The sequence below is a fragment of the Pseudopodoces humilis genome, chromosome 16, assembly GCF_049639895.1.
Source record: "Pseudopodoces humilis isolate 2021_Gansu_Grassland_sample_001 chromosome 16, ASM4963989v1, whole genome shotgun sequence".
Classification (NCBI taxonomy): Eukaryota; Metazoa; Chordata; class Aves; order Passeriformes; family Paridae; genus Pseudopodoces; species Pseudopodoces humilis.
This window is the reverse complement of record NC_142215.1, coordinates 6,798,942-6,823,956: the sequence shown is the minus strand read 5'-3', so window position 1 is coordinate 6,823,956 and position 25,015 is coordinate 6,798,942. Positions and strand designations below refer to the sequence as shown.

Below are 25,015 nucleotides of genomic sequence, written 5' to 3'. Positions count from 1 at the left end.
GTTCTTCAACACAAACCGTGCAAGACTTGACAAACTGTCCCTGAGCTGAGTTCCCAAATAAAAGCTATGGTTTGCTACAAGAGTGGCAGGCCCTGCTTTTTGCCAACTCTGCCTAATCTTGCCATCCAAAATAGTTTGTTCCCACAAGACAGTCAGGCATCAGAAAGCAGTGTGTATCTACCTCAATCTGTGTATCAGCACAGCTTTTCTGGAACAGAAAAGAAAAAAAAATACTGAACTAGAAACATAAACTGCTCTCTGAGATGGCAGGAGTGGTTGTGTGGGTCTGACAGCAGCTGGTACATGTGCTACACCCCCTGGGATTTCCAGCCACAGATTACTCTTCCACAGGGCCAACCTGCCAGCTGTCCTGCTCCCAACTCTCTGATCACAGCTTGCCTAGCAGTTATCAATGAGGAGATACAACCAAACAGAAAGGAGAACAACTGGTCACATTTCTACTGTCACAAAGTTCCAATTTCTTACCTTACAGAAGGCTTGAACCTGAGGAACTTCCTACTGAACTTTTAATTCAAGGAGCAAGAGTGGTCCACAGACTGCCCCACCATCCACACCTTCAGCACTACTGACCAGAAGGAATTATTTTAACACAGGTATCCAGGGGCAAACCCAACTGCCTTCAGACAACCCATTTTATCCATCAGCAGGTGCTCCAGACCTTCTGACTCGTGAAAACAGCCACTCTGTGTAACAGGACATGTGAACAACTGGGCAATATTGTGACCAGATGAAGGAACTCCTTCCTGACCTTGGCATTTACCCTCAGGTACCAGCAGTGACTCTCCACACCTTAGTAAGCACATTGCTCCTATCAATATTCCATCTCCAGTGACAATCTGACCCTAAAATTATGTCCTCCCTCTCACAGCCTATCTCTGCCACACTGAGGAGAGATTTACCTCAGTTCAAATGCTTCTCTGGCTGCCTTACACAGTACTACAGTGACCTTTTAGCACACACCCCACAGGACTGTACATGACTAGAATTTATGGCCAGGCATGGGAAATGTGCCACTCACAGATACACACTAATTTGTGGGGTTTTTTTGCCACACCTTAATTTGAAGTTGATAATAGAGACCCAGTTGCAGTTTAATGCTTGTTCACCATTTGAGGGAGTAAAAGCAGCCTGGGGGCTCTGCTGGGCTGCATTTCAATACCTTGATTGGCCATTGGAAACACAACCCCTGCAGGCTTCTCTTGAACTGTTTCTGCCTAAGGGAGAGATGATTTTTTTCCTCTTCTGTTAAGGCAAGAGTTTAGGCAACCTAGCACTTCTATGGAAGCTTGCAGGTCCACTGCAATGAGAACTGGTCCTGGGGTGTTGTAAGACAGGAATATTCCAAGCAGCTGCCTATAAATTTCCAAAGCAATGTAAGAAACACATACAACCAAACCACTCTCAGTTTCATTGATAATTTTCAATGCCTTGTAGCAAAAATACAAGTAGTACCACACTCCTGTGAGAAGACCCTTCTGAGGCACTTGACAAACCAATCAAGAAATAAAATAATTATGACTAAGATATGCTAATTTAGATTTTCAAGATGTTTAATTCATTAGTGTATCAGAAAAGGCTGTTATGTTCTGGAAGTCTGGAGCATTGCCAGCCTTAAACACTACTGAGAGAATCATAGAATATCTTGGGTTGGAAGGGACCCACAAGGATCATCAAGTCCAGCTCCTGGTGTTCTAGCCCAGGTCTATACCAACCAAGAAGATACTGATAACTTATGTTCCAGAAAATTCTGCCTTTAATAAGGTAATTTCTTATTTAGAAAGGACATGTAAAGGTTATAAGTCTCTTGGGGCAGAAATAAGACTGTTATAAATCAAAGAAGGAAAGGAAGCTGAACAAGTGCTGAAAAAAGTGCTACAGAATTTTCTGCTCTACCCCTAAGCAGAGGAGGGCTTAGAAAAAATATCCAAATCTCAGAAGGAATTTTATTTTTAAAAATGCAGAACACGGCAGCTGAATGAAGAACACTACAAATAATCTCATTTAAGGTGCTTATTCTGCCATCATGCTGTATTAGGCAGAGGGTGGGACAGAGTGAGAGATTACCCTAATATTTACTTTCTCTCTTTGCTAAAAAAACTGTGATTGTCAATGCTTCAAAGCCCAGTTTTAGCATCCTTGTTCAGTGTTTTCTGTCTATTCTTGCTGCCTTGACTACTGGAATTCAATATATTAATAAGTATTTTGCAAGCTGACCACAGTGTCAAAGCTGTGCTGGCAGAGTCCACTCCACCAAACTCTGGGATTCAAAGAGCATTTGATACATCATGGAAAATATTGGCCTCAGCCAGCAGACAGCCACGTGTCTGTCTCACAAATTTCATATTCCATTCAACCAGCTTCCATCTTTATGGCAGCAGGCTGGATACTGAAACAGGAGCATAGTTTTGCAGAAATTTGTCTGCTCTCTTTGCAAGGAGCTGCCAACGCTGTTGTGACTGGGACATCAGAAAGAAAAAGTAAAAGAGATGTCTGAAATTGAAAGAATCTTGAAAAAATTTCAGCACACACCATCAGTGTTGCATAACTGCAGAGCATTGCTTTGGCTTCAGAAGCTTGAGAAACTGTCTATTCAAGTGGAAAAAAAACATATTCTCAATTCTGTAATTATTTAGCACTGTAGAACACATGACAATTTTATTCAGCCTTTCTTCACTGCTGCATTAAAACAGGATAACAGTTTTTACAACACCTGACTCTTCCTGTCACCAAAAACAAAGTGTTTGGTACAAAGTGAGAGAGAAATCAGCACCTCTGCCTGGCAGCCCTGCAAATTAGGAGAAAATCTTCAAATCAAAAAAATACAAAGACACAAACCACATTATTGCAGATGCAAGGATAAAGAAAAAATGTTTTTCTCCAGTGTTCTATAATCATCTCAATCAATTTCTATACACAGTAAAATCCGTTCACTTTTAACTGTAATCACAAATAAGGAGAAGAGATATGAGAACTGATGAAAGGAAAAAGCAGAACAGGTTTGTAAATGGAATACTTGAAGGAAACGTAATGCTGGTGGACACTTTCTGTGTAAGATCACAATTTGGTCCACTTTAAGTCCCTAGAAAGCTACAAAAACAAGTCTGTCAGAGATAACATCTCCTCATTCAGTGGAGGTGCCATCTAATGAAGGACTACCCAAGGAGCAGGGGCTTTCTTCAGTTCTTGGTTTCTCTCCTGAGATTACCATCAATAGCAGCAATGGTTCTTTTTTCTTGTATGACATTAGCACTGTGGAAATGTCATTATAAAAGCCTATCAGAGGTTTCCACAGAAACCAGCCAGCACCCAGACAGTGCTGGGGAGGTGGACTGGTCCCCTTTTGGCAGACAGATGTGAGCTGAGGGTCCATCAGCATGTGTGCTGCAGGGAGGAGCACGTGCAGACAGTGAAGAGCAGATGTGCTTGCTGGGGTGAGCTGCTTCCAGCCAGCACAATGCCAGGTGAGCACTCCAGATGAACTGCCACAGGCAGCCCTTCTGCCTGCTGAAAGGATCATTACCAATCAAAGCAGGTCATTCAACCTCCTTATTTACACGTTATTAGATGAGAGCTTCCTTTAAGGAGTGCAGTTTCCTTTGGGACGGACTGACTCCAGTAAGGCGTTGAACTAATTTGATCCCTGTTTCACTAAGAGATGTGTCCTCTCCAGGTTTGAGAAAGTTATTCAACAGAGCTTGAGCCTTTCATAATTAACATGCAACACTGGTTGCCACACGGGGAGCAGGCACAGTTATAATAACTCAGAGTCAATAATTCATAAACTATAATGCATTATTAATCAATTATTGAGGCCTGAATTACATTTAATGAGATTAAGCTGATTGGAGCACTAAGCTGTTTGAGTCATATTGATTTAATCAATGTGCTTAATTAAACTGTGTACATTTTCCACATTATCATTATTTCCCAGTATCCTGCATAAGTGGCCCCTGCAATTCACATCCTCTGCTGTTCTTTGCTCAGGAATTGCTCTTTGCTGCAATTTATATTTAAAGGTAAAGGGCTTGTTCCTTCCTGAGAAAAGATCAGAGTTGCAAAACAACCATCTAAATAGCCTATACAACCAAATTGAGAAATGTTAGAATAGTTTCTCCCAGCAACTGTGTCTTTTTTATTCCATAGGCTTAAGATGAGACCAGGTAAAGGCACCTCATTAGTCTCACTTTATCCCTCATTCCAGCTCCAGGAGCAGCTGCAGATTCAATGGTATGAGCATCCAACCATATCTATCCTGAAAACATTACTCTATCCTTCTTCAGAAACATGCCTAGACAAAAAATGTGCTTCAAATCCCCAGTAGACTACATTTAAGATAAGCAGGTGTCATTATCTTTTTTTGACAATATTCATAATGGTTTCTGCATAAAGAGGACATATGATGACAGAAGAGCAACTCAAAGTGACAGGTATTACAGATGTAAATCCATTTGCTAGTGTCATTTTTGTTTCATTTCCCTCACCTCTGCTGCTAATTATCTGGGACAATTTGGGTAACTTTAAACCACGAAATTCATATCTATAATGCTACCCACGGCTAAAAGGACACACTCATTAGGTGTGTTGACTCTGGAATACACATAACACACTGAATAATCACTATTATTAATGGGGAAAACAACAGTACAATCGGCCAGGAAGAGAGTTGTGCAATTCCTTCAGGACTGTTTGAGTCATTACCCTGTGTTAGCCAGAAAGGCATCCACACTACATCACATCTCAGAGGTGTCCTGCCCCTTCCCTTCTCTAACTAAAGGTGAGAGCAAACCCAGCCCAACTCAGCCAGGAAACACTTCCTGAAAACACTCCCATGGCACTGTAGAGTGTACACTGCTCTTTTCTGACCAATCATTTTGCTTTTGGTGGTTTTAATTCCACCACTCTTATTAATATTAGCAACATATCAGTGTCCTTTACTTTCTTAATGAGGAGACAATTTTGTCATTGCCTGTGCATCAGTGTTTAGATATTTTCCTTACACTTCTTTGAAGAGTTAATCTGTCCATTTGCTCTGTCACTTACAACAGTACCCTACTGCTTGCAGGGTCTACTCAGCTGTCTGCCAGGGAGTTTAGTGGAGTTACACACTGCACACATGCATAAATAATACTGTGAATTAAGAGTTTGCAAACTATGACTGAGTACACATACATGCTGCTAACACTGCCTTCACTGGGCTCTGTGTGTGTGCCAAACTGAAGAAAATCAGAGCCCTGAAAACACCTATTAATTCATCAGGCAGGGAGTTGGCAACTGAGATTTGGAAGCTTTATCGTTCTCCTTGTTTCTGTATCATTTGAGAATGCCCTGAAAGATGTTGGGAATTGCTCTCCCTTCAAAAGCCCCTTTAACTCTCATCAGGCAGACTTAGCATAGCCAGAAAGTCACCCACACACAGGCAGAATGATTTTACTTTCATCAGAAGACCATGGAGGATATTGCACTTAGAATGGGTATTAAAGACATCTGTACCAGCTGGCTGCTGAGTCTTCTTCATCTGATGGCAAGAAGGGCAAGTCTAAAATTAAATAGCAACCACAAAAAACAAGACAGACCCTCTCAGTTTCTATTTGTTCAAGTCTATGGAGCTGCAAAACCCAGCAGGGACCACTGACCAGGCCCAGGTACCCACAAACATGGATCAAGTTTGAGTGGAGGTTGTGCTGAATGTAACCAAGTGGTTGCATGAACAAGAGTAAAAGCACAGGAAGCCAAAGAGCTCCCAGCTCACTTCTTTCTGTCTTCGTATCAATTTCAGAACTCAACATTTAATAGAAATTATTCAGTGCACCACTGTCATATAAAGGGCAGATATAAAGAGAGGAAGGATAAAGAAGCCTAAAGTGAATATCAAAGCCTCACCCTAACAAGTCATAATGAAGAGAAGAAGTAGCCCATCTTTCTTCCCTTCAGCATGGCTTGTGCTTCATATTAACAAGGTGCACATTAATAAATTTAACTCAGACAAATTTAAGCATCCTAGGACCATGTTAATCAAAAGCCTGACAAGAGCAATCTGATAGAGTTGAGGAAGGGAAGTAAAGCACAGCTGACAGAGAATGCCATGTGCTCACTCTCCCTGGGAACTTCCAATACAAAATAACTCCTTCCCACTGCACTCCTACCAGGCTCACCCTGCTGCCTTCCCAGCACTCCTCACCCACCCAATGCCTCTTTATCTGTGATGTTTCCTTATCCCTGCATGTCTGTATTTGAGAAAGATTTAGACTCTTTCAGTAGGATCACATGCAGGAGCTACAAAGTCCTGGTGGGATTTGTGCCACTGGCATTGCTAAAAAGAAACTCTCAAGGTACAGATTAACACATGTAACAAAGGCAACATAAATTTGACAAGAAATCAAAATGGCTATAGCTTATGAAAACTATGCATTGGCCTGAACCAGAAGGAAAAAACAAGGGCTCTCCATTTTTATTCATTATCCATATGCCAAGTGCTGGAGCTCCACATTCCTTCCCAAGATAAAATACCCATGCATGGAGACTGCTCCAAGCCACACGATTTATTGCAGAGAAATCCTACACCTTTTGGTCTGTTCATATTTAGCTCTAAGTTGCTGCTCTTGAGTTATGTTTTTTAGCATGGAAAACATTGACAAACAGGTCCTTCCATCAGCCAAAACACTTCACAGAAAGATGGGTATGTCATACAAAATGAGGAAACTGAGAAGTAACTGCTGATCAAAGCCACACAAAGCAGCACAAATTAGACTAAGTGCATCCCCAAAAGCCATAATTATCCAAGCTACTCAAACAAAATAAGCACATACATGATTATTCAGATTTGCCTACAGGCATCCCCACAGCATAAAACATGGTGTGCTGCCTTGCTGTTCTTCCACTAGATAAAACAATAAATATTTTCATCACTTAAGAGTATTGGTGTTTACTTTTACAGTCTTGAAAACTTGAGGGAAACTGTGTTGCCTTGACAATGTCTTTCCCCAAAAAAAACTTATTTTTCAGTTGGACGACTGGAGTTTCTACATGTTTGGTTTTGATTGGGTTCCATGGTCTCATGGATAGATGTAGGAAGCCTGCAAATCTTATTGTAGTACAAGGCTTCAGAGGAAGGGTTTAGTGGCACAGGATTTCATGGCATTTCAGGGAGAACTATAAGCTCCCACTGCCTTCATGTACTACCACAAGGCAGGAGATAATTATTTCTATTGAAAATAAAGAGGATTTAAGCCACATAATTGGGATTTTAACCTAGATGCAGTATATTAAATAGTCTGCAGCACTCAGAAAAATTATCTGTCAGAACTGTTCATAGATACCTTATGAACCTTTCAGCAGATGGACTGAATAAGCAAGCCAAGCCTTGTCTTTGCAGACAGGTTAACAACCTTTGAAAACCTGGCAGGCTCTGTTCTAGCACTGCAAGAAGCAGTCTAACATACTCTGAGAGTACAGTGCTCCAGAAAATGGCCATGCCTCCCAACATGGCCACATTTATATTACAATACTTTCTTGAAATTGTTGGCTAGTTTGTTTTGGGTTTGTTTTGCTTTCCTATGGCAAAACACTTCTTTCAGAAAGTCCTTTCAAAGCCAAAAGAGCAAAAGTCCAACATCTAGGATATTGACTCCTCGTGTGACTGACTCATTCCAAGCCCTTGCTTAGATAAATCCAAACATTAGCTCAGCTTTTGCTTTGTAACACCACTGGAAAGGGCTTCTCACTTGGGCAGAAGATCTTGTTCACTGCATGCCTCTTCCAGACGGCTCCAATCCTCAAATAAAATACTCCAGCTTACTTTCACTTGCCCTCTTGAGAACTTCTGCCATGAGGTGTCAGGAAATAACACCTGACCAGGTGATCACCTGCCACGTGCCAAAGGTGCTTTAGGTAACCAACCTCCTCCTTCCCACCACTGCTTTTCTGTATCATCATTATGATGGGAAAAAAAGTGCTTAAGGGCAGGAAATCTTTCTTCAAGCCAGGCATGGACAGCCACAATTAAACCAGCGCATGTGCATGCACATTATAAATTCCCCATGTAGCCTGTACTTAGCTATTTTGCTTTAATACTTCAACCAAGGAAAGAATGTTCATGACAGAAATTTGCTAATCCAGGGTAAAAGCTGAATTTGTAATCAAGTCATTACAGTAAAAAGGTATGAGCTGTGGATGATTACACTGTAATGTCAGTATAGCTGCAGTCACTCTGCTCTAAACCTGGACAAAAAAAAGATAGCAATAAGTTTCACCAACTCTCATATTTCAGCTCCTTTTTAGTTTAGAAGGAGAAGCCTGCAACGAGAACTGCAGTTCATGTCACAGAATCCCTCTGGATTCTTCTAGCCTAGTATCTAGGTGAGGTAATGAAAAATATTCATTAAACATCCAAAAAGATCTTAAGACAATTTAAATATTCACAGGCCTCAAAGGTCTCAACCCGTGTTATATTTGAAGACATAAAAAAATTCACTGTATACCTTGTTCCTGATTTAAAAAAAAAAAAAAATGAACCTACATGTAAGTAGTTAATGATTTAGGCTCTAAAATCAAAGCTAACCCAATGTGATGCTAAGCAGAATTTTATCACTTGCTGTTGAGTTACAGAAACATGCATATCTTAAGGCCACTGAAGGTCTAAATCTTTGGCTCTCAAAATGAAAAATAACCAGTTCCAGATATAAAATGGCAATTATAATATTTACTATTAAACAGTACATCATCGGTATGGTCTCAAACAGAATGCAAAGAGCTATATTGTGTCCAGATGGATCTACTGGGCACACTGGAGGAGCTGGAATTTCACCAGAACACTTCAATTGCTGGTCCAGCTGGGAATGAGTTATCTTGGTTTTGAGGGTTTTTTTCAAGCTTAAGACTTCAAAATACATAAATGATTTTAATAGAAAACATAAAATAAAAAATAAATAAAATACAAAAAATAATCTTGTTGAATTAGTTATTTCACAGTTTTCTGCTCTAAGAGATATTTTATTTTGAACTTTTCAAATGCTTTCCATCATTGAAGAGAAACTAGAAGTACAAAATGGCATCAATTCTCCTCCCTCCTCTATGCAAACCTATAATTTTAAAAAGCATCATAATTGGCTATTCCTCATATTTATATTCCTTTTTCCAAAATGAGAAAGACAAGAAAATCAGCATGTTCACAAAGAGGTTGTTATTGTCACTGCTGACATGAGCACAGCTCACCAGCATCTTTTTTAACGCTTCACTGGGCTACTTACAGAATTGCTCCAGGTCATCTCTGTTTTTAGACTCAGGCATGGCAGTGATTGTGAGCAATGGGCATGGATTTCCTCCCAGAGTCTGGCAGAGCGTCTGCTGCCTCCAGTAAACCTTCTTAGGGTTCCTTTTTCGTTCCAGGATATCAAGATGGGACTGAAAATGAAGCATGGAAGCAGATTCATAAAGGAGTTCATGGTCTGTAAAACCTCATTTTATTCCAGTAGCTGTATATTATTTTTGATACTAATTTCATATCTTGCTAACTTCCCAGCTCCTCTCTTCGGCCAGTTAATATCACCACCTTTTACATCCCACAAAGATGCACAAGCCATTCACAGTGCATCCCAGCTCACTGAGCTGCACAGAGTATTTATTTTTATATCATGATCTACTTGAGGGTGTCCCTTCTTGTTGCAGAGGGGTAGGACTAGATGACCTTTAAATGTCCCTTCCAGCCCAAACTATTCTATGATTTTGCCTGAACAGTTCCTAGGTGCTTTTGTTAGCATAATGAAATTTCTATGCACACATGAAATCCAAAAGAGAAGCATTTACTCCTCATATTTTAATAAGGGTTTTGTAGAAATGTGAGAAAACCACCACTTTTGAACATTTACAGAATTGATTGCTTAGCTGTCAAGCACATGCCAGTGAAACTCAGTGACAACTCTGTATCAGAGGCAGCCAAAAAGTTTATATCGAAACAACATTTTGTACAATCAGTAGTGGGAAATTTGAAGAGTGTCTTTCCAAGAAGCTATTTAAAATGGGAGATCTTCTCCCCACCCCCAAAGTTTATGACAATTTTTTTATGACAAGTTTTAAACAATTCTAAAGCCCAACAGCTTCTTGAGAAATTTCAGAAAAAGAACTGGCAGCTTAGAAGAAAGACTCTTTGGAACAAATTACGATTGCCTCATTAGACACGGAGCCACTTGTCACCCACACAGCAGATGAAGTGTAGCTCTCTGTTTGCATTGCAATTGTGAGTGTGAGCAATGCCACTGCGGGGTGTTGCCGAGTGTTGTGGAACACCAGTTGTCTCCCAGTTGGCAGGAATAGGTGCAGTGAGCACACTTGTCCCAACAATAACTAAAACACATCAGCTCACTCCATTTCCCTCACAGGGTGAGGTTTGTCTCTGTGTGTCAGGGTTGAATTTCAATCCACATTTATGGGGCACCACATTCCTATTCCTCAAACATTGAGGCTCACCAGTGTTTCAGACTGCTTTCCCAGAATCCAAATGGAGCCATATAAACACAGAACCGAAATTTACAGTCAGCTATGTTATAAAACAATTAAAATACAGCTCTATAAAGTAAATTCAATTATTAGATGCATTTAACAATCTCATATAGATACAGAGAACTCAATATCACCATTTACTTATGTTCCTGATACCCAGTGAAACTTAATTGGGTATAGCTACCACAGAGATTTCAGCTAGATATCAAAACAATTAATACTGTGTTGTAAAAATAGATAAATTACTGTTTATAGAAGAAATGTAATTACTAATGGACAAGAAGTAATGAACTGCAGAGTGCATCCAGTTCAAATAGGATTCTGCAATATTTCCTGCAAATATGCCTATAACCATTAAATATATATGATATTTAAAAACATTTTAAAATTGTTAACTCCATATACAAATTTTTCTTCTTCCCCAAAGCACTATGTATTTAATTGAGCCCTTGGGTTCATAATAATTTTTAATTTATTATTGATATGTAAAACCAACAAACTTCACCAGTGGACAAATGCTTTAAAATGCAATCTACTGATGCACAAACCTGATTTAGTTTATTTACCGTGGAAATAAAAGTAAAATGGAAATGTGCATAGTGCATCACTTGACATTTTAAATTAGCCCAAGCAAAGAAGCCTTTCAGAATTATTAGAAGTAGTGATTTTGCTATGGATAGATCTGGACATGATAATTTATCAACCTTTTCCACCCATAACTCCCATTTACCAAACTTTATGGTCCTTATTGTGTCTGAGTTCATTTAAACTTTTCCTGGGGCAAAATTCCCTTTAACTTCAATGAGCATTTTATTTAAAAAGACAGTGAAATTTTAAAGACCTGGTCCTGCAAGCCCTAAGAATAACATCTTTTTCATCTCCATTCCATTCATTCAGGAGCAGGTGAGATATTCAGTGATTCCCAGTGCACACAAACTCTCCAAGTCTCTCTTGCTTTGTGCCAGCAGAGACAGAAATCAATAACAGTAAAATAATGATGAGACACTGCATTTATGTGAAATGTATGGTGGTGAGTAAGTCTGACCAATTCTTCAGTATCACTTTTGGTTTTTACCCTAAAGACTGTAGATATTTGTGCCCTCAGGGCTAAAGGTCAGAGCCCACCACAGGAGCATACACTCTTCCCTGTGGAATTTTAGGAGTAACTGGTGAGGTAATGATGAGAAGGGAGCTGACAGACATGTTTTGGACTGAAGGCTGGACTGTCTTTCTTCCAGATACTGGAAGCAGTTTCTTTGAATGTCTAAAATGGGATGTGAAACAGTTGACAAAAGGTTTTCTTGAGGGGGAATCAATCTAAGCCTAACTCTAGCGAGTCCTGTGGAGGACACTGCTCCCTGGAAAGCACAGCCTCCAATATCTGGTTATGGCAAACTGATCTCATTATAAAAAACAGAGTGACCTCAAACTCCACCAACCCACACCAGCATGAATTGCCCAAAATAAAATGTGTTTATAATGGAAAGTGAGGTGAGAAGAAAGGGAAACGGATCTACTGGAACTGTGTGGTTTCATTTGCACCAACATCGTTCCCATCTTTACCATCAAAGCAAAGATACTCCCAGAACTATTCATTTCACTCCTTTCATCCTATCTCCCCTTCAGACCCTGGTCTCCCCTACATCAATTATAGAGGAAATACATTGGATGCATTTCCCAGAAAATTCCCTTACCATCCACCCCTTTCCACAGAAAAGGCTGTGGAAAACAAACCCATACCCAGCAAAAAAACTTGGTACAACTCAGTAACTACATTTATGCTTTGGAGTTGTATTCTTTTAGTTTCTGTACTGACAGCACTGGTGGGAGTGTCACAAATTCCTCCTGACACTCCAGCTGGCACTGAGGCAAGAGCTGGTGAAGTGTCAGCTGAGGTCCAGCAGCCTGGTAACTCTGGGTGTAGCTCTGAAAGCTGGACTGTTACCCTGTGTCAGGAGGAGGATCAGGCAGCACATCTGAGTTGTCATTAGGTTTAGGCCCCTGCTTCCCAGCCCCCCAGGAGGAGGATGCTGCCACCCCAAGTGAGCGGAGACACCTTTGGTCTGTATTGTGATTGGTATAAGCACTAATGGTTTGTGCTCAGCTTATTCCAAAGATAAATTTCATTTCTTCTACAGCCTTTTGGGCTTTGCAGGTGGCAGGAGCTGCAGCTGTAAACAAGGCAATTGCACCATCACAATCACAGAGTGGTTTCAGTGGGAAGGGACATTAAGGATCATCTCATTCCAACCCCCCTGCTATGGGGAGGGACACCTTCCCCTATACCTCGCTCAAAGCCCCATCCAACCTGACCCTGAACACTCACAGGGATGAGGAGGTGTGAAAGCAATCCTCTGTGCCATCTCAAAACCTACACATACCCAAGCAGCTCCAACCTGTCAGGGCCATTATCTTATCTGGGGGGACATGTCAGTATTACCATCATTGTGGAGTAGGTGTAGGGGTAGTGGTAGGCCAGGTAGCAGACATCATCTTTGTGAGGGAACTTGATGCTGAAGGTGAGTGTGTAGTAGAACCTTCCCCTCACACCTCCTCCTGCAGCTGCACTGCAGTGGTAGTGGTTTCTGGAAGAAGAAAAAGAGGAGGGAAGTAAATGCTTTTCACTTCTAGATGTACATTAGAAGCAGCCATAGGAAAAATGAGCATTCAGAGAAAAATCCACACAAGAGGGGACAAAGCCCAGCACGAGTCAGGAGGCAGAACTGCAGCTGGCAGTGCAGGACACAGACAGTCAATGTGCTGCTGGGGAATGGGAGCACTCTCCTAGGAAAATAACATCCATTAATGCTTCGTTTTGTTAAGATGCAAATAAAAAAGCAGTCAGCTAATAGTAGCTCATACAGCAGAGTCCAGACATATTTAAACTATGCATCCAGCTAAATCTGCTGTATTTCTTCAGATACCCATATTATATTGCTCAGAGATGCAGGTTCCTATTCACAGCCCTGAACAATGCCATGAGAAAATACTCTGCAAAAAGCCTGGAGATTTAGAAAATATGAATACCCTACCAAAGCAACTGTTCAGTTCCACCATAGAAGAAAAGTGATATTCCATGAATAAAAATAAATAATAAATAGGACATACATAAAAATATTTCATATAACAACAAATGCACTTGGCTGAGTAGGAAGAAGGGGAGAGTGAGTTTAGATAGAGATTGAGCATGAAGGAGAAGTGACCTCCTACAGATTTGACAGTCGTGACCTACTCAAAAATTTCTTTGTATCCCTCTTTTTGAAGAATTGAGCCTCTCCCTCTCAGGGAGCAGTGAGGACCAGTTGCTCCCTAAAAAATAAGGAGCTGAGCTTGGTATGGAAGACAGAAGAGCAGGGAACTCTCAAGGCAGGGTCATCTCCCACAGCACCTGATCAGGGCATGCCTGGGGACAGCAGAGGGGTTTCACCACAGGTCCAGATCATCAGACAGGACTGTGGTGGTGAGGCAGGTCTGGGTCCAACCAGCAGGTCAGCTCATGTGTCAGGATCCAGATCAGGATGTGTAGCAAAGCAGGGACACAGCAACAGGGACACAGCAGCAACTGAGCTGAAACCTCACTGCAGCACAGCTCTGGTCAACACTGGCAAGGTCTGAGAGCACACAACTCCCTGACACCACCTTCAATAAAATTACAAAATCTTATAGCAAGCTCCTCAGTCTAGTGTCAGGACTTGATCTCCTGCAGGAGACTTCCTCTGATGAAGAGATGACTTCAGGCTGAGTAGGGAAGTTTTCTTTCAGCAGAGATGAAGTGACAAATCATGCACTTTAGGGAGAAGCCTCAGAGCATATTGCATCTATAAGTACATTTCAAACAATATTTTTCCCACATTGCACCAATTATGTTGTTGCCAAACCTTCTGATTCTGAAGGACTGTGAGGTTTCTTTGACAAATGTTATCATCAATGTTGCATTAAGATGCAAAATAGAAGAGGCAACAAAAAGATGCAATTTCAGCTCCTGAATTTTACAATACTAGTTTATTTTGCTGCTGTTCATTTTTATTCAAAGGGGTGGAGAGAAAAGATAATTATTCTTGTCAAATTCTCCAAAATAATCAGCTCTTTTTCATAAGGGAGAGACAATAAATGCTGCTAGGTTTTTACTTGAATTCAATAGTTAGGAACATGTGGGGTGAGTGATACCAACTGGATCAATAGAGAGTGCAGGAACACTGAGCCACAGTGGAAACCTGAAAAGCCTATGATTTTATTCTCAGTTGAAGCCTTTACCCCAACATATCCTTTGCAAATAAAGGACCTTAATACTGGACAAGGAGACTCAGGAAAAAAATTCAATAAACCCACAAATACAGAAACATGTACTTAGCATTTATATATGTATTTCACTGGATTGAGGGTTAAAGTCTGGTATTTTTTGAAGTCAGAATAATGACATATATTTCCTGTTAATTTTGACAATGAAGGATAATGAAGAATCATTTCCTGCATGGTGCAGAAGGAAAATGCTTATCTCCATGGCCTCTATTATACTCAGTGTCACTTGGAAGGTTAGACCACCTTATTCATAAAGAGTGGTCACAAAAGTGCTGAATTCTTCCAATTCCTCCCCTCCAAGTTCACATTTGTATTTAGAGGTGTGGGAGGAAGCAGGTCTTTGCAGGCAGGTACTGCCTAAACATCTCACATGAACATCATTCCCACCTGTCCCTAACACTCCAGAGTAAAGGCTTCTCCCTCTGTAGTCTGATTCTGCAGCCAAGTGCCCTCTCCTACGCAAAATGGCCACTTGAACCCAGGGGTTTTGCAGCAGGAGATCCCTCTGACCTTGGTGCTACACTGGTGGCTCAGTCTTCCTCACTCCTGCCTGCTCAGACCTGATCCTGAGGGCAGGGATGCACAACTCCCTCAGTGCTGCTCAGCAGCATTTCATCCTTGTTCCAAGCATCTCTGCTGTTCCACCTAACTACCCACCCAGAAAAGACATTTCCAGGCTTTTGAATCACTTCTTGACATCTGTTTCAATCTATAGCAAGCTAGCTGGCAATAACAGGAAGTTTACAGGCTTTGGGACGCTTCATTATTCTTCACTCCTGCATTAGAAAGAAAAACCCCCTGTGTGTAAGCAGTGTAAATGGCCATGTACTTTTACTGTATATAATCTGGTCTCCTCACAATCCATCACACAAAGCAGCAGCTCTGAATACTTTTAAAAGAAACCTAAAAAAAATAACGTTATCCTCTGTGCCTCCCTCTCCTCCTACTGCTGTCAAGGCAAAAGAGCTCTACTGCTTCCTTTTTCCTCCACCAGATTGATGTTCTATAGTTCCTCACCACTTTTTCATCACAACACTCTACCATATCAGCATGGAGCATAAAGTAACAAGCAAGGAAAAAGAAAGGAATAAAAGACTCTGGAAACATCTAGTCTCCACTACCTTATTTTTCTTCTCTTTCAAAAACATGTTGAAAGTCTTTCATGCTTTTTAGAAGCCAACACACTGGTTATTGGAAAGAAAAAAAAAGTGACCAACGTGTAGTTTCCTCAATGAACATGTAAGCTGTAGCTACTCTGCCTTTCAGTCACGTTGTACTAGTGAAATCATTTTGCTTGCTGCTCTCCTTCAGAAAAAAATACACAAGTATTGTATTTCCAGCATAGCAGTGATGAAGAGTTAATTAATAATAATTACAATACTACTTATCTTTGACTCTGCAAGATAATTTTCTGGGTTTAAAAAAAAAGGTCTTTGCAAACACTATGTGATTAAAACACGCTTCCCCATTTATTGATTCCATTCTTTGGATGGCAGATAAGTGACTCTAATTTTCCACCCTTTGTAGGTAGAGAAACAGACATAGGTGAAACAGCTTGGATAAAGATGCAGGCAGGAAAAGGAGCTGGGTTGTAACTGAGGAATTCAAAAGCACCAAGTGATTCAGGAACAATATCTCTTGGCCATCTGATCTTTAGACTTCCTATCTGCAGCATTTGGCATCATAAAAAGCACTGTTAGGTGATGGAATATGGCATTTTCAGCTTAGACTAAAGTGGCCACAGAAAGTATCAACATCCCAGACTTTTGGGACACTTCAAAACAGACTTCAAAGGGAAAATAAAATGTTTCTCTCTTCTAATCTATTGCTGTACTCCCTTGGTCCAAAATACTTCCCACCCAGAAGTGGTATTGGTGTCCTCATTTTCCATGTCTTCCTTACATCTCTAAGTGTGGTTATTAAGTGCAAGTTGCTTTAATAACACACTGGTTCATACCATAAAAAACAGGATTTAACAATTTACTGGGCATGGCTGCAACTCTGGGGTCTGCCACATTGGAAAGCAGAAAATGCACAGCACAACTTCCTTTCCAAAGGGCAAATCCGTGATAAGGTATTTTTGTTGCCAATATTCCAGGCAGAATCCCAGCTGAAGTAGAATAAATATTCCCCCAGCCATTGTGCCATTAAGGTGTTCAGTCATACTGCAAAGGCCAGGTGCTCTCAGACCGAGACTGATGTCTCACCCTCTCACAGATATCATTAGAGCTGAGAAGTGACCTGGTAATGTTATGATGTTTATTTCATCTAATGTGATTATAAAGATGCTGAAAAGAGAAGACCTAGTTTTGACATCATTATGATCACTAAACAGCCAAGTTTTTAGTGCTGATGTGAGAACAAAACACTCCATGTACCTCATTACTATCTGACCTGACTACTGTCTGAAAAAGCTGGAGGTTAGATAATATGCTTAGAATGAGCCATGAAACCAAAGGCACAAGCACATTGTCACCAATTCAACACTCAGCTGCCATTGTTCCTTAACTAATTTGCCAGAACAGAGCATTATTCACTGCATAAAAGCTGCCAAGACAGCAAGAGAATTAGATGATCTTATTGTAACTGCAACTGTTTATCATGGGTGTATCCTGTCACTTCACAGAGAGGCAATAAAATAGAGCAGAAGTGTCACTCAGCTACTTTTTGACAAGAGCTCTGCTAGTATTCTCCACAACATAAAAACTCTTGTGAGACATATGAGAAAGGTACACAGTGACACAGCTGTGCCACAACATTCATCTTTATGAGTGAACTACCCCATCCACAGGGAAGATAAATGCCAAGGATCAGCCAACCTGCTTCACACAGACATCTCACCAGTGAGCTTTTCCTCCCACTGTCCTTCAGCTCAGAGGTGTCTCTCAGTACAGGCCCTGCTGCAAAAGCAATTAAAGGCATCCCTGGGCTCCTCTGTATTTTTGAAAGTGTACCACTCTTTTCCCATACTTATTAAAAATTCCTGGTAAAAATAATTGGATGAGGTTCCCTTCAAAATATGCAGCCCCATCTTAGGATACCTGTGACCAGGGTGAATGGGACTGAAGTGAGCTCTTTCCCCAAAACACTGACAGTGTGATATCACTGTAGCAATCCCATCTCCTTTTCTGAGACAAAGCCTGAGTAGCCCCAACCACACTAGTTTCACATTCTTCCCCCCTAGAACTTTTAAGGGCTGAAAATCACTTTTAAAATCAGTTAAATAAAAACACTAAAGTTTCAGTAGAGGTGAAAATGTATTTATGTGTGTGCATGTACATTCTTGTGTATACAAAAGTATGTGAGAACCAGGAACACACAGTAAACGAGAGACAAGTACTTATCCTAGATGATTATGTTGACATATAATTCAATGTACAGCTGGAAAACACAGAATATTCCCAATCAATAAAACAATTCTCTCATACATTCTGAATAAGAATCTGATTACTGGCTTAATTGCACAATCATGGCTTAATCTTGGAAGTCAGCTGCTGTTTAATCACTGCACAATAGCTGCCTTGTTAATGATATGGGAAGCCACTGTAATGGTATCCAGCATGAAAAGTCTGCCCAAACTCAGAGAAGTCAGAGATGACAGGCATGTAAAGAGAAGCCATTGCACCATATATGTGAGCTCTTGAGGAAGAAAAGGTCAGGTGCATGATGGTCAGCAAAGAATACTTAAAATAAAATGCAATAGCGACTCAAATTGCTGTAGACAGATGCCAGACTGAGAGAAGATAAGCCGTGCCTTGAACTCCCCCCACACCTCAACCCTGAAAAACCAAAAAATTACAGTAGGAATTGGGACAACTTGGAATTTTCTTCTGAGGCTCTGGCACACTGCAAAACCAGCGTGAAACGGAACTTGCACAGATATCAGCACTGGGCTGGCCAGGATTCCTTTACACCACTGCTGTATATCCAACCCATTCTTTAGCTCCTCAGCTCCTTTATCCCTTATAAAAGTCAGCATATGCAACAGAAAAACAACGATCCCATCCAGATCTTTTCTTCCCAGACAGGGGAAAGAACAACTACACTACTTTTCCTTTCCTTCTCCTCCCTCCTGGGCAAGGGAATTCTGCATATTCCCTGGCATATAATAGTGAGATCTCACTTGTGGCTGTTTTCTGAGAGTGGAGGCACACAAGTCATTGAGCCAGCACAAATTTAGAGACATTTGAAATAGTGGGCACTGGTGGCAAGAGGCTCATGACATCGATGAAGTTAACAGGAGAGAAACAGTGGAGAAAGGAAGGCACAAATTATTGACCAAAAGCGCACTTACTTGTAGTAGCAGATCTCCTGGCCTGCCCGAATCCAGCGAGGCCTGCCCTGGAGAGCTTCCCTCACCGAGTACATGACCAGCTGCATGCCTACAGAAAACAAGACACTTTCAGGTGATGGGACTTGCCTGGCTGGAAAGGAAAGGAGTGGGAAGGAAAATGTCATCGCACCTAATCCACGTTTGCCTCCTGTTGGGCGCCATGAACTGTCTCCGCAGCTAATTTTGATCGGCCCAGGCTATTCCCTGGCATGGCAGCACATGTGTGGCATCCCCAGAAAGCCACACAATCAGAGGTACAGCTGGTGAGTTGTGTGGGTCAGGGTGGTACATTCTACAGCTTTTGATATTAGTGAAAGCACCGAGGACATGGATAAAGAATGGAAAGGAGCCTCTGGTGTGAGTCCTGGACAGGTTTATTCCCCAGAGAAATCAGGCACCAAAGAGCTCCAAGCGTGCCTGTGCTCAGGATTTTATACCGCAGCGACTCAATGGGCGGGTACAAGCAATCAGCCAATGGGAACTCCAGGAGGGAGGAGCAATGGGAGGGGATTACAAGGCAGGGACCGACAGGGATGAGGGGGAGGAGAGGACTGGTCGCATAGGCCAATGGGGCCTCGAGGGTTAAGGGATTAACAGCAAAGGGTCCAGAACAAAGGGCAGGTTTACAATGATGGACAGGGAAGGATCTGGAATAAGGGGCAGGGCCCATCATGACTGGCAGTCAGGAACTTAGGGTGATTGGTAAAGGGGGAGATTGACATAGACCATTCTGGAAAATAGGGAAGGGTCTTGGGGTGAATGACATTAGGGAAGGAAGCGATAACCTGGGTACAACCATTCCCCTTTGGAGGGGAATAACCAGGACAAACCATATGTGAAGCATATTAACAAAATGCACCACCACAGGAAAAGGCTGAAGCAGCACCGTTATTTTGTCAATGTTCTCTGCTGATAGTTTATGCAGAGTAAATACATTCCCAAAACCCTGTGTTTTGTTCTGTGACAGCCATGTCTGTACAAAAAGCCCCTCCAGAACAAATTAGCTGAATGGAGTTTATTAAAAAAATAAATTATCCTTCTGGCCTTTGCAAACCATTTTGTTTACAAACAGAGGAAGGGAAAGAAAATAATATGAATCAAGGCATCAACAAGATCAGTAATTTGGTTAGTCCAATATTTTATGCTTGGCTGCACTAATATTGAACTCTTAATCCCACACAGCATCAGAGATCTGTGGTGCATCCAGTACCCTGCCTTCCAAAATCAGCAAGCAAAACTAGAAGGTTTTAAACTTACTAGACCTAAATAACATTTATGTGTCATAAATACTGACAACAATAGCATCCATCTTTGTACTGCATCATTCCAGAGCATGACTTCTTCCTGACCTCCCAAACATTACCATTTCACGCCCTGAGGGACAAGGCTTTCTCTGATCTGAGCTGCACATCCCTTACTCGCAGCTCCATGAAGCCAGCCCCTCTGCAGGAAGTTTCTGTATAAATTTCCCTTGCTGTACACACCTGCCTGCCCTTTAGGGCAGGGTGGGGATGCTGCCCCCCCCAGCAGAGCTCTCTGCACAGGATGTGCCTGGCCAGGGGTTGCAGGGGAGGCTCCTGCCAGCAGCTCCAGCAGCCCTGCACAGCCACAGCTGAGCCCAGCGATCATGCTGGCACCACTTCTGTGAGATCACGTTCAAGAAAGAGTAAAATGCCCTCCCAAGTATTTTTGCATGTTGATAAGTTGCCCCCCGAGCCTTCTCTTGGCTGTTCTTGTGCTGGGGGAGGTGATGCTTGACAATGGTTAATACTGATGACACATTTGCATTAACAGCTATTCAGTTCCCTGCTTCCTCTGGGTTTCTCTGTTAAAGTCTGCAGCGCTGTCAGAGCCAGAAGCATCAGCAGCAATGCCTTTCCAGCTCACCTTTGGTTGTGCTGTGGGGCAGCACTAACTCACCACAGCCAGGAGTGGCCTCTACAGTGCTGTTTTCTGAACCAGTACTGTGAATTATGTATAAGAGGCAATTCTGTGTTTGGTACCAGGACACTATGAATTTTGAGAGACACAGACCTGTCCAGATGCCCACTTGATCAGAGAAGTGATGTGGGGCTCAGGAGTCTGCAGGGGTCTTGAAATCCTGAATGCCCGCTCCTGCCCTTCTCTCTGAGTCCAAAGGACTCACACATGAAACTGTCTCAGAGCAATGGTTGCTACTAGTCTGCCATCTCATTTTAATTAAAAAAAAAATAAAAATAAATAAAAAAGATCAGTTTTTCCTCTTTACTTCCCCTGTGGAAATGTTCAGTTTTAGAAAACAAACTGAAATCAGGGTTCTGATGAAATCCTATTATTTCCCATGGTAGAGTAAGTTAGTGCAAGAGTGGGAAGGAGAGAGGTGGAGGCTGCGCCTCCCATCTTGCTCTGCTCCTGGCCACAACTACTTCATTAAATATCCTTTCTGCTGATTTGAAAGTCACACAGTGACATCTAACCAAGAGCAAATGGGGAAAAAAATCAAACCAGACAAGTAACCAGGAGCTGTAAAGAATTGCCACCCAGGGCACTTTGGCACTCCATCACAACTGGAGGCTTTTTGTCTCAGAGTGTGGGCATTAGCCCAGGAAGGTGCAGAGGGAATGTGACAAATAAACAGCATCTCTTACCACTGCTCTGTAAATCTATGCATGTGCTGGAAGGGGTAGCAAGCTTTGTTCAGCCAAGCCAGAAAAGCTGGAGCTTCACTGCCCGCTTGGAGCAACATAAGGAACTCACAGAGGAATTGTTTAATAGCCAATCCCGTGAACAAGCCATCCAAAAGCCATGGCTTAGCCTCCCTCCTTAGTCCAGATGGTATTTTCACATTTCTCTTCCAAATATATTTTTCATTGCATGCTTGAACATGTGAGTCATGTACAGTTTCAGGTACACAAAATGAGAATATAAATGCTGACAACAGCCAAACTAGCAGATAACAACCTTCCACCAATAATAGCCTAAATCTCTGGCTACAAGAGTGAAGGCACTAGGGGATACATCAATTGCATTGTGGTTGAAAACAGGACATCAACATCCTTCATTTTCAGGCTTCTACCACACACACCACACTGAATTGTTTGGTAATTCAGGTAAGCAGTATAAGATGAGCAAAAAATTCTGTTTGGGTCTGTGTGAATACTTTAACTTCATCCCTTTGGCTTAAAGGGCAAAGGCCTTTCATTTGTCATGTTACTTATCCAGCCAGTTTCACACATACAAGCAATTCCAGTTCCTAATGCTGTTTGTTACAGGTGCATTGATCCTCAGAGAGTTGTCCTGGTGATGCTAGAGGCTGTAGCCACAGGGGTTCAGAGGAATGCAAAGTTTAATACTATGGACTTATTAAACATTCTGAGTCAGGTCTTGAGCTGGTGTAAATTAACAGAGCTCCATGGAAACAAACCAAAAAAAAAAAATCCCAGCCTATGCCAGCTAAGAATTCAATCCACAGTGTCCTTGCAGAAGAAATAATTTTCTTCTAAAATGAGTATTGAAAGATGGGATTTGCCCTGCCTGTTTCTGAACAATTCTGCCTTCCTCCTGAACCATGACAGGAGCTCAAAGACCGCAAGGAACAGAATTTTTTATCATCATTAATATCAACAGAAATTTCAGTAGGTCTGAAGATGTCTTACTAGATAAAGCCAAAGAATCATGAATATTTGTTTGAGGATTATCACATTTATTTAAATCTTAGAAGTATTTTCCAATCCTATGCTGCTCACTCAGTTCCAACAGATTGTCTTTCGCCCCCAGCTCTCATCCCTAGTGCCATTCTTTTTCAGTTCTGGTCTATAAACTCAGCAGTGACATTTATTTCCCCCCACAAATCCTCTCCCAGGTCTCAATATTCAGTTTCCTCCTCTCAGTTCTCCTGAGGATAGACAAAGGTTCCTTGACAAATCTAAAGTGACTTTTTCGGTGGACTACAGGGCAGATAAGATTGAATTTACAGTCTTCCTTACAGACAGAGAGAGTTTGAAACCTTTATGGCATTGAAAAGACATTCTTGTGAAGAGAAGGCTACCCAATTCCCCAAAGGCTCATACCATAATTAAACTGGCTGTTGAGCTTCTCACAGTTGATGATGTTGAAGCGATAGGGAACTGCAGACTTCATGTCACGGACCTCGAAGTAGAACCACTGGTGATGCTGGTTGCTGTTCACATCTGCATTCATAATTAGGTCATACTCAAACCTGTAAAGGAAAATAATAAAAGCAGTGGCCATGAACACCTCCTGTCTGCCACTGAACATGCTGACAGCAGGCATGCAGTCAAATTGATTGATATTTTGTGAGCATCACCATCAAACACCATTAAACACTCACACTAAAAAAATCAAAACATTTTGAGCTCTGTTTTCTAATCGTGTTCCTTCCATGACATCCAGGTGTTAGAAGGCATAATAAACTCCACATCATCTAACCTGCTTCCCTGGCTGACCCTTTCCAAACCCAGGAGAAGGCCACCATCCCACGCTGTGCCACAGCAGCAGGCAGGCTGGGACACCTCTGTGCAGGGGTACTTACTCGCGCGCTTGGATTGCTTTCCGAAGGTTTCCTGACTCAAACTTGGAGAAAAACGTCAGGCAGCCTGGAGCAGCTGGGCTTGAGAGACTGCTGAAAAGCAAAGCAAGGACACCTGTACCAGATTCCTTCAAAAACAAGCCTTCCCCAGAACCTTTTGTATGCTAAAATTTGCTTTAATAAATTTTTTAATGAGCAAGACCCCGGGAAGGAGGAAGAGGTGAACAAATCCATAATCTTCCTATTCAATGCAGTTTTTCTGTCTACTCTTGCTTCATAATTCTAAGTCACATCTTTCTTTTCCCAATACTTTCTTTAGTTGCTGTCCATGTTTGCTTTCTTTATTCCAGTTGTTTTCCCACTGGACTATTCCAATTATATCATTAGTTGCAGATGGCAGCTTTATACAATTACTCTATATTTACTCTTCCTTCATTTATAAAGTTTCTTTCTCCAACTGCTTAGAAACCCTTAAATTAATCTTAAACAATTTCATAACTTTCTCCTACCTCATACTCTCACCTCTTTTTTATACCAAAGAACGTTCTCCAAGTCACCTACCCTTCCTCTGAATGCAATTTCTTTAAATTTGGGACCCTCTCAACTGCCCAGTGCGACATCTCACAGACCACAGTTGAGCACTTAAAGCATTCACAAGGCCAATGTTTGAGGGGTTTTTTGGAAGTGCTGTGTGAGTGTCACACTTATGAAACAGGGGACATCTACAGCCTGTGACACTGGCTGTGCAGACACTCAATGGGAAATGCTGCCTCGGGGGTGGAAAAGATGGATTTATAAGTTCAGTTCCCAGCACCGGTCTTCACATCTCTTCACATATTCCAAAATCACTGCATGCAATGCAGAGAGATCCAGGGACAATCTACGGTCTCCTTGGTATATTTTCTTGTTCTATTTAAAAGTTATGATGCTCTCCTGTCCCAGTGACATCCACAACAAATCCTTTCCCTGCAGTCTTCTACAAGGAGCCTGCTCCTCCTGGATATTTTCTCTGTTAGGCCTTTACCTCCTGTGTTACTACTTCTTTGCCTGTATCAGAGCTGATTAAGTAAACTCAGCTCACTGATAGCGCTGATCATGCCCCTGGCTGCATCACTCAGTCTAAGTGACCCACCTGGGATCATCTAAATCAAACACAGTTCTTCCTATCACATCTCCTGGATGGATTAGGCGGCGAACGTCATCAATGACTTTGTCCCTAGGAAAAAGAAAGCAGCAAATCAGCAAATTGTAGTGACAGTGTGAAAAATATTGATGTAGAGTATTCTTCTAGAATGAGTCTTAGGAAATTCTTTTTAAGGACTGGAAAGGGCCTCCATGTG

General features: G+C 41.7%; 1 protein-coding gene across 3 annotated transcripts in view; it reads right to left on the bottom strand.

The window, feature by feature from the left end:
• The window catches only part of AGBL1 (AGBL carboxypeptidase 1), a 342,670-nt gene that overhangs the window by 255,423 nt on the left and 62,232 nt on the right, over positions 1–25,015 (bottom strand). For 2 of the 3 annotated variants that reach the window (XM_088063318.1, XM_088063317.1), the window contains exons 12-17: positions 24,808–24,891; positions 23,679–23,768; positions 23,197–23,345; positions 19,109–19,196; positions 12,956–13,100; positions 9,267–9,420 (exon numbers count right to left, since the gene is read on the bottom strand). In XM_088063318.1, the coding sequence (XP_087919444.1) occupies positions 9,267–9,420; positions 12,956–13,100; positions 19,109–19,196; positions 23,197–23,345; positions 23,679–23,768; positions 24,808–24,891 (710 nt within the window). The remainder of the gene's footprint in view (positions 1–9,266; positions 9,421–12,955; positions 13,101–19,108; positions 19,197–23,196; positions 23,346–23,678; positions 23,769–24,807; positions 24,892–25,015) is intronic. The other variant, XM_014251368.2, reaches the window with a different exon arrangement.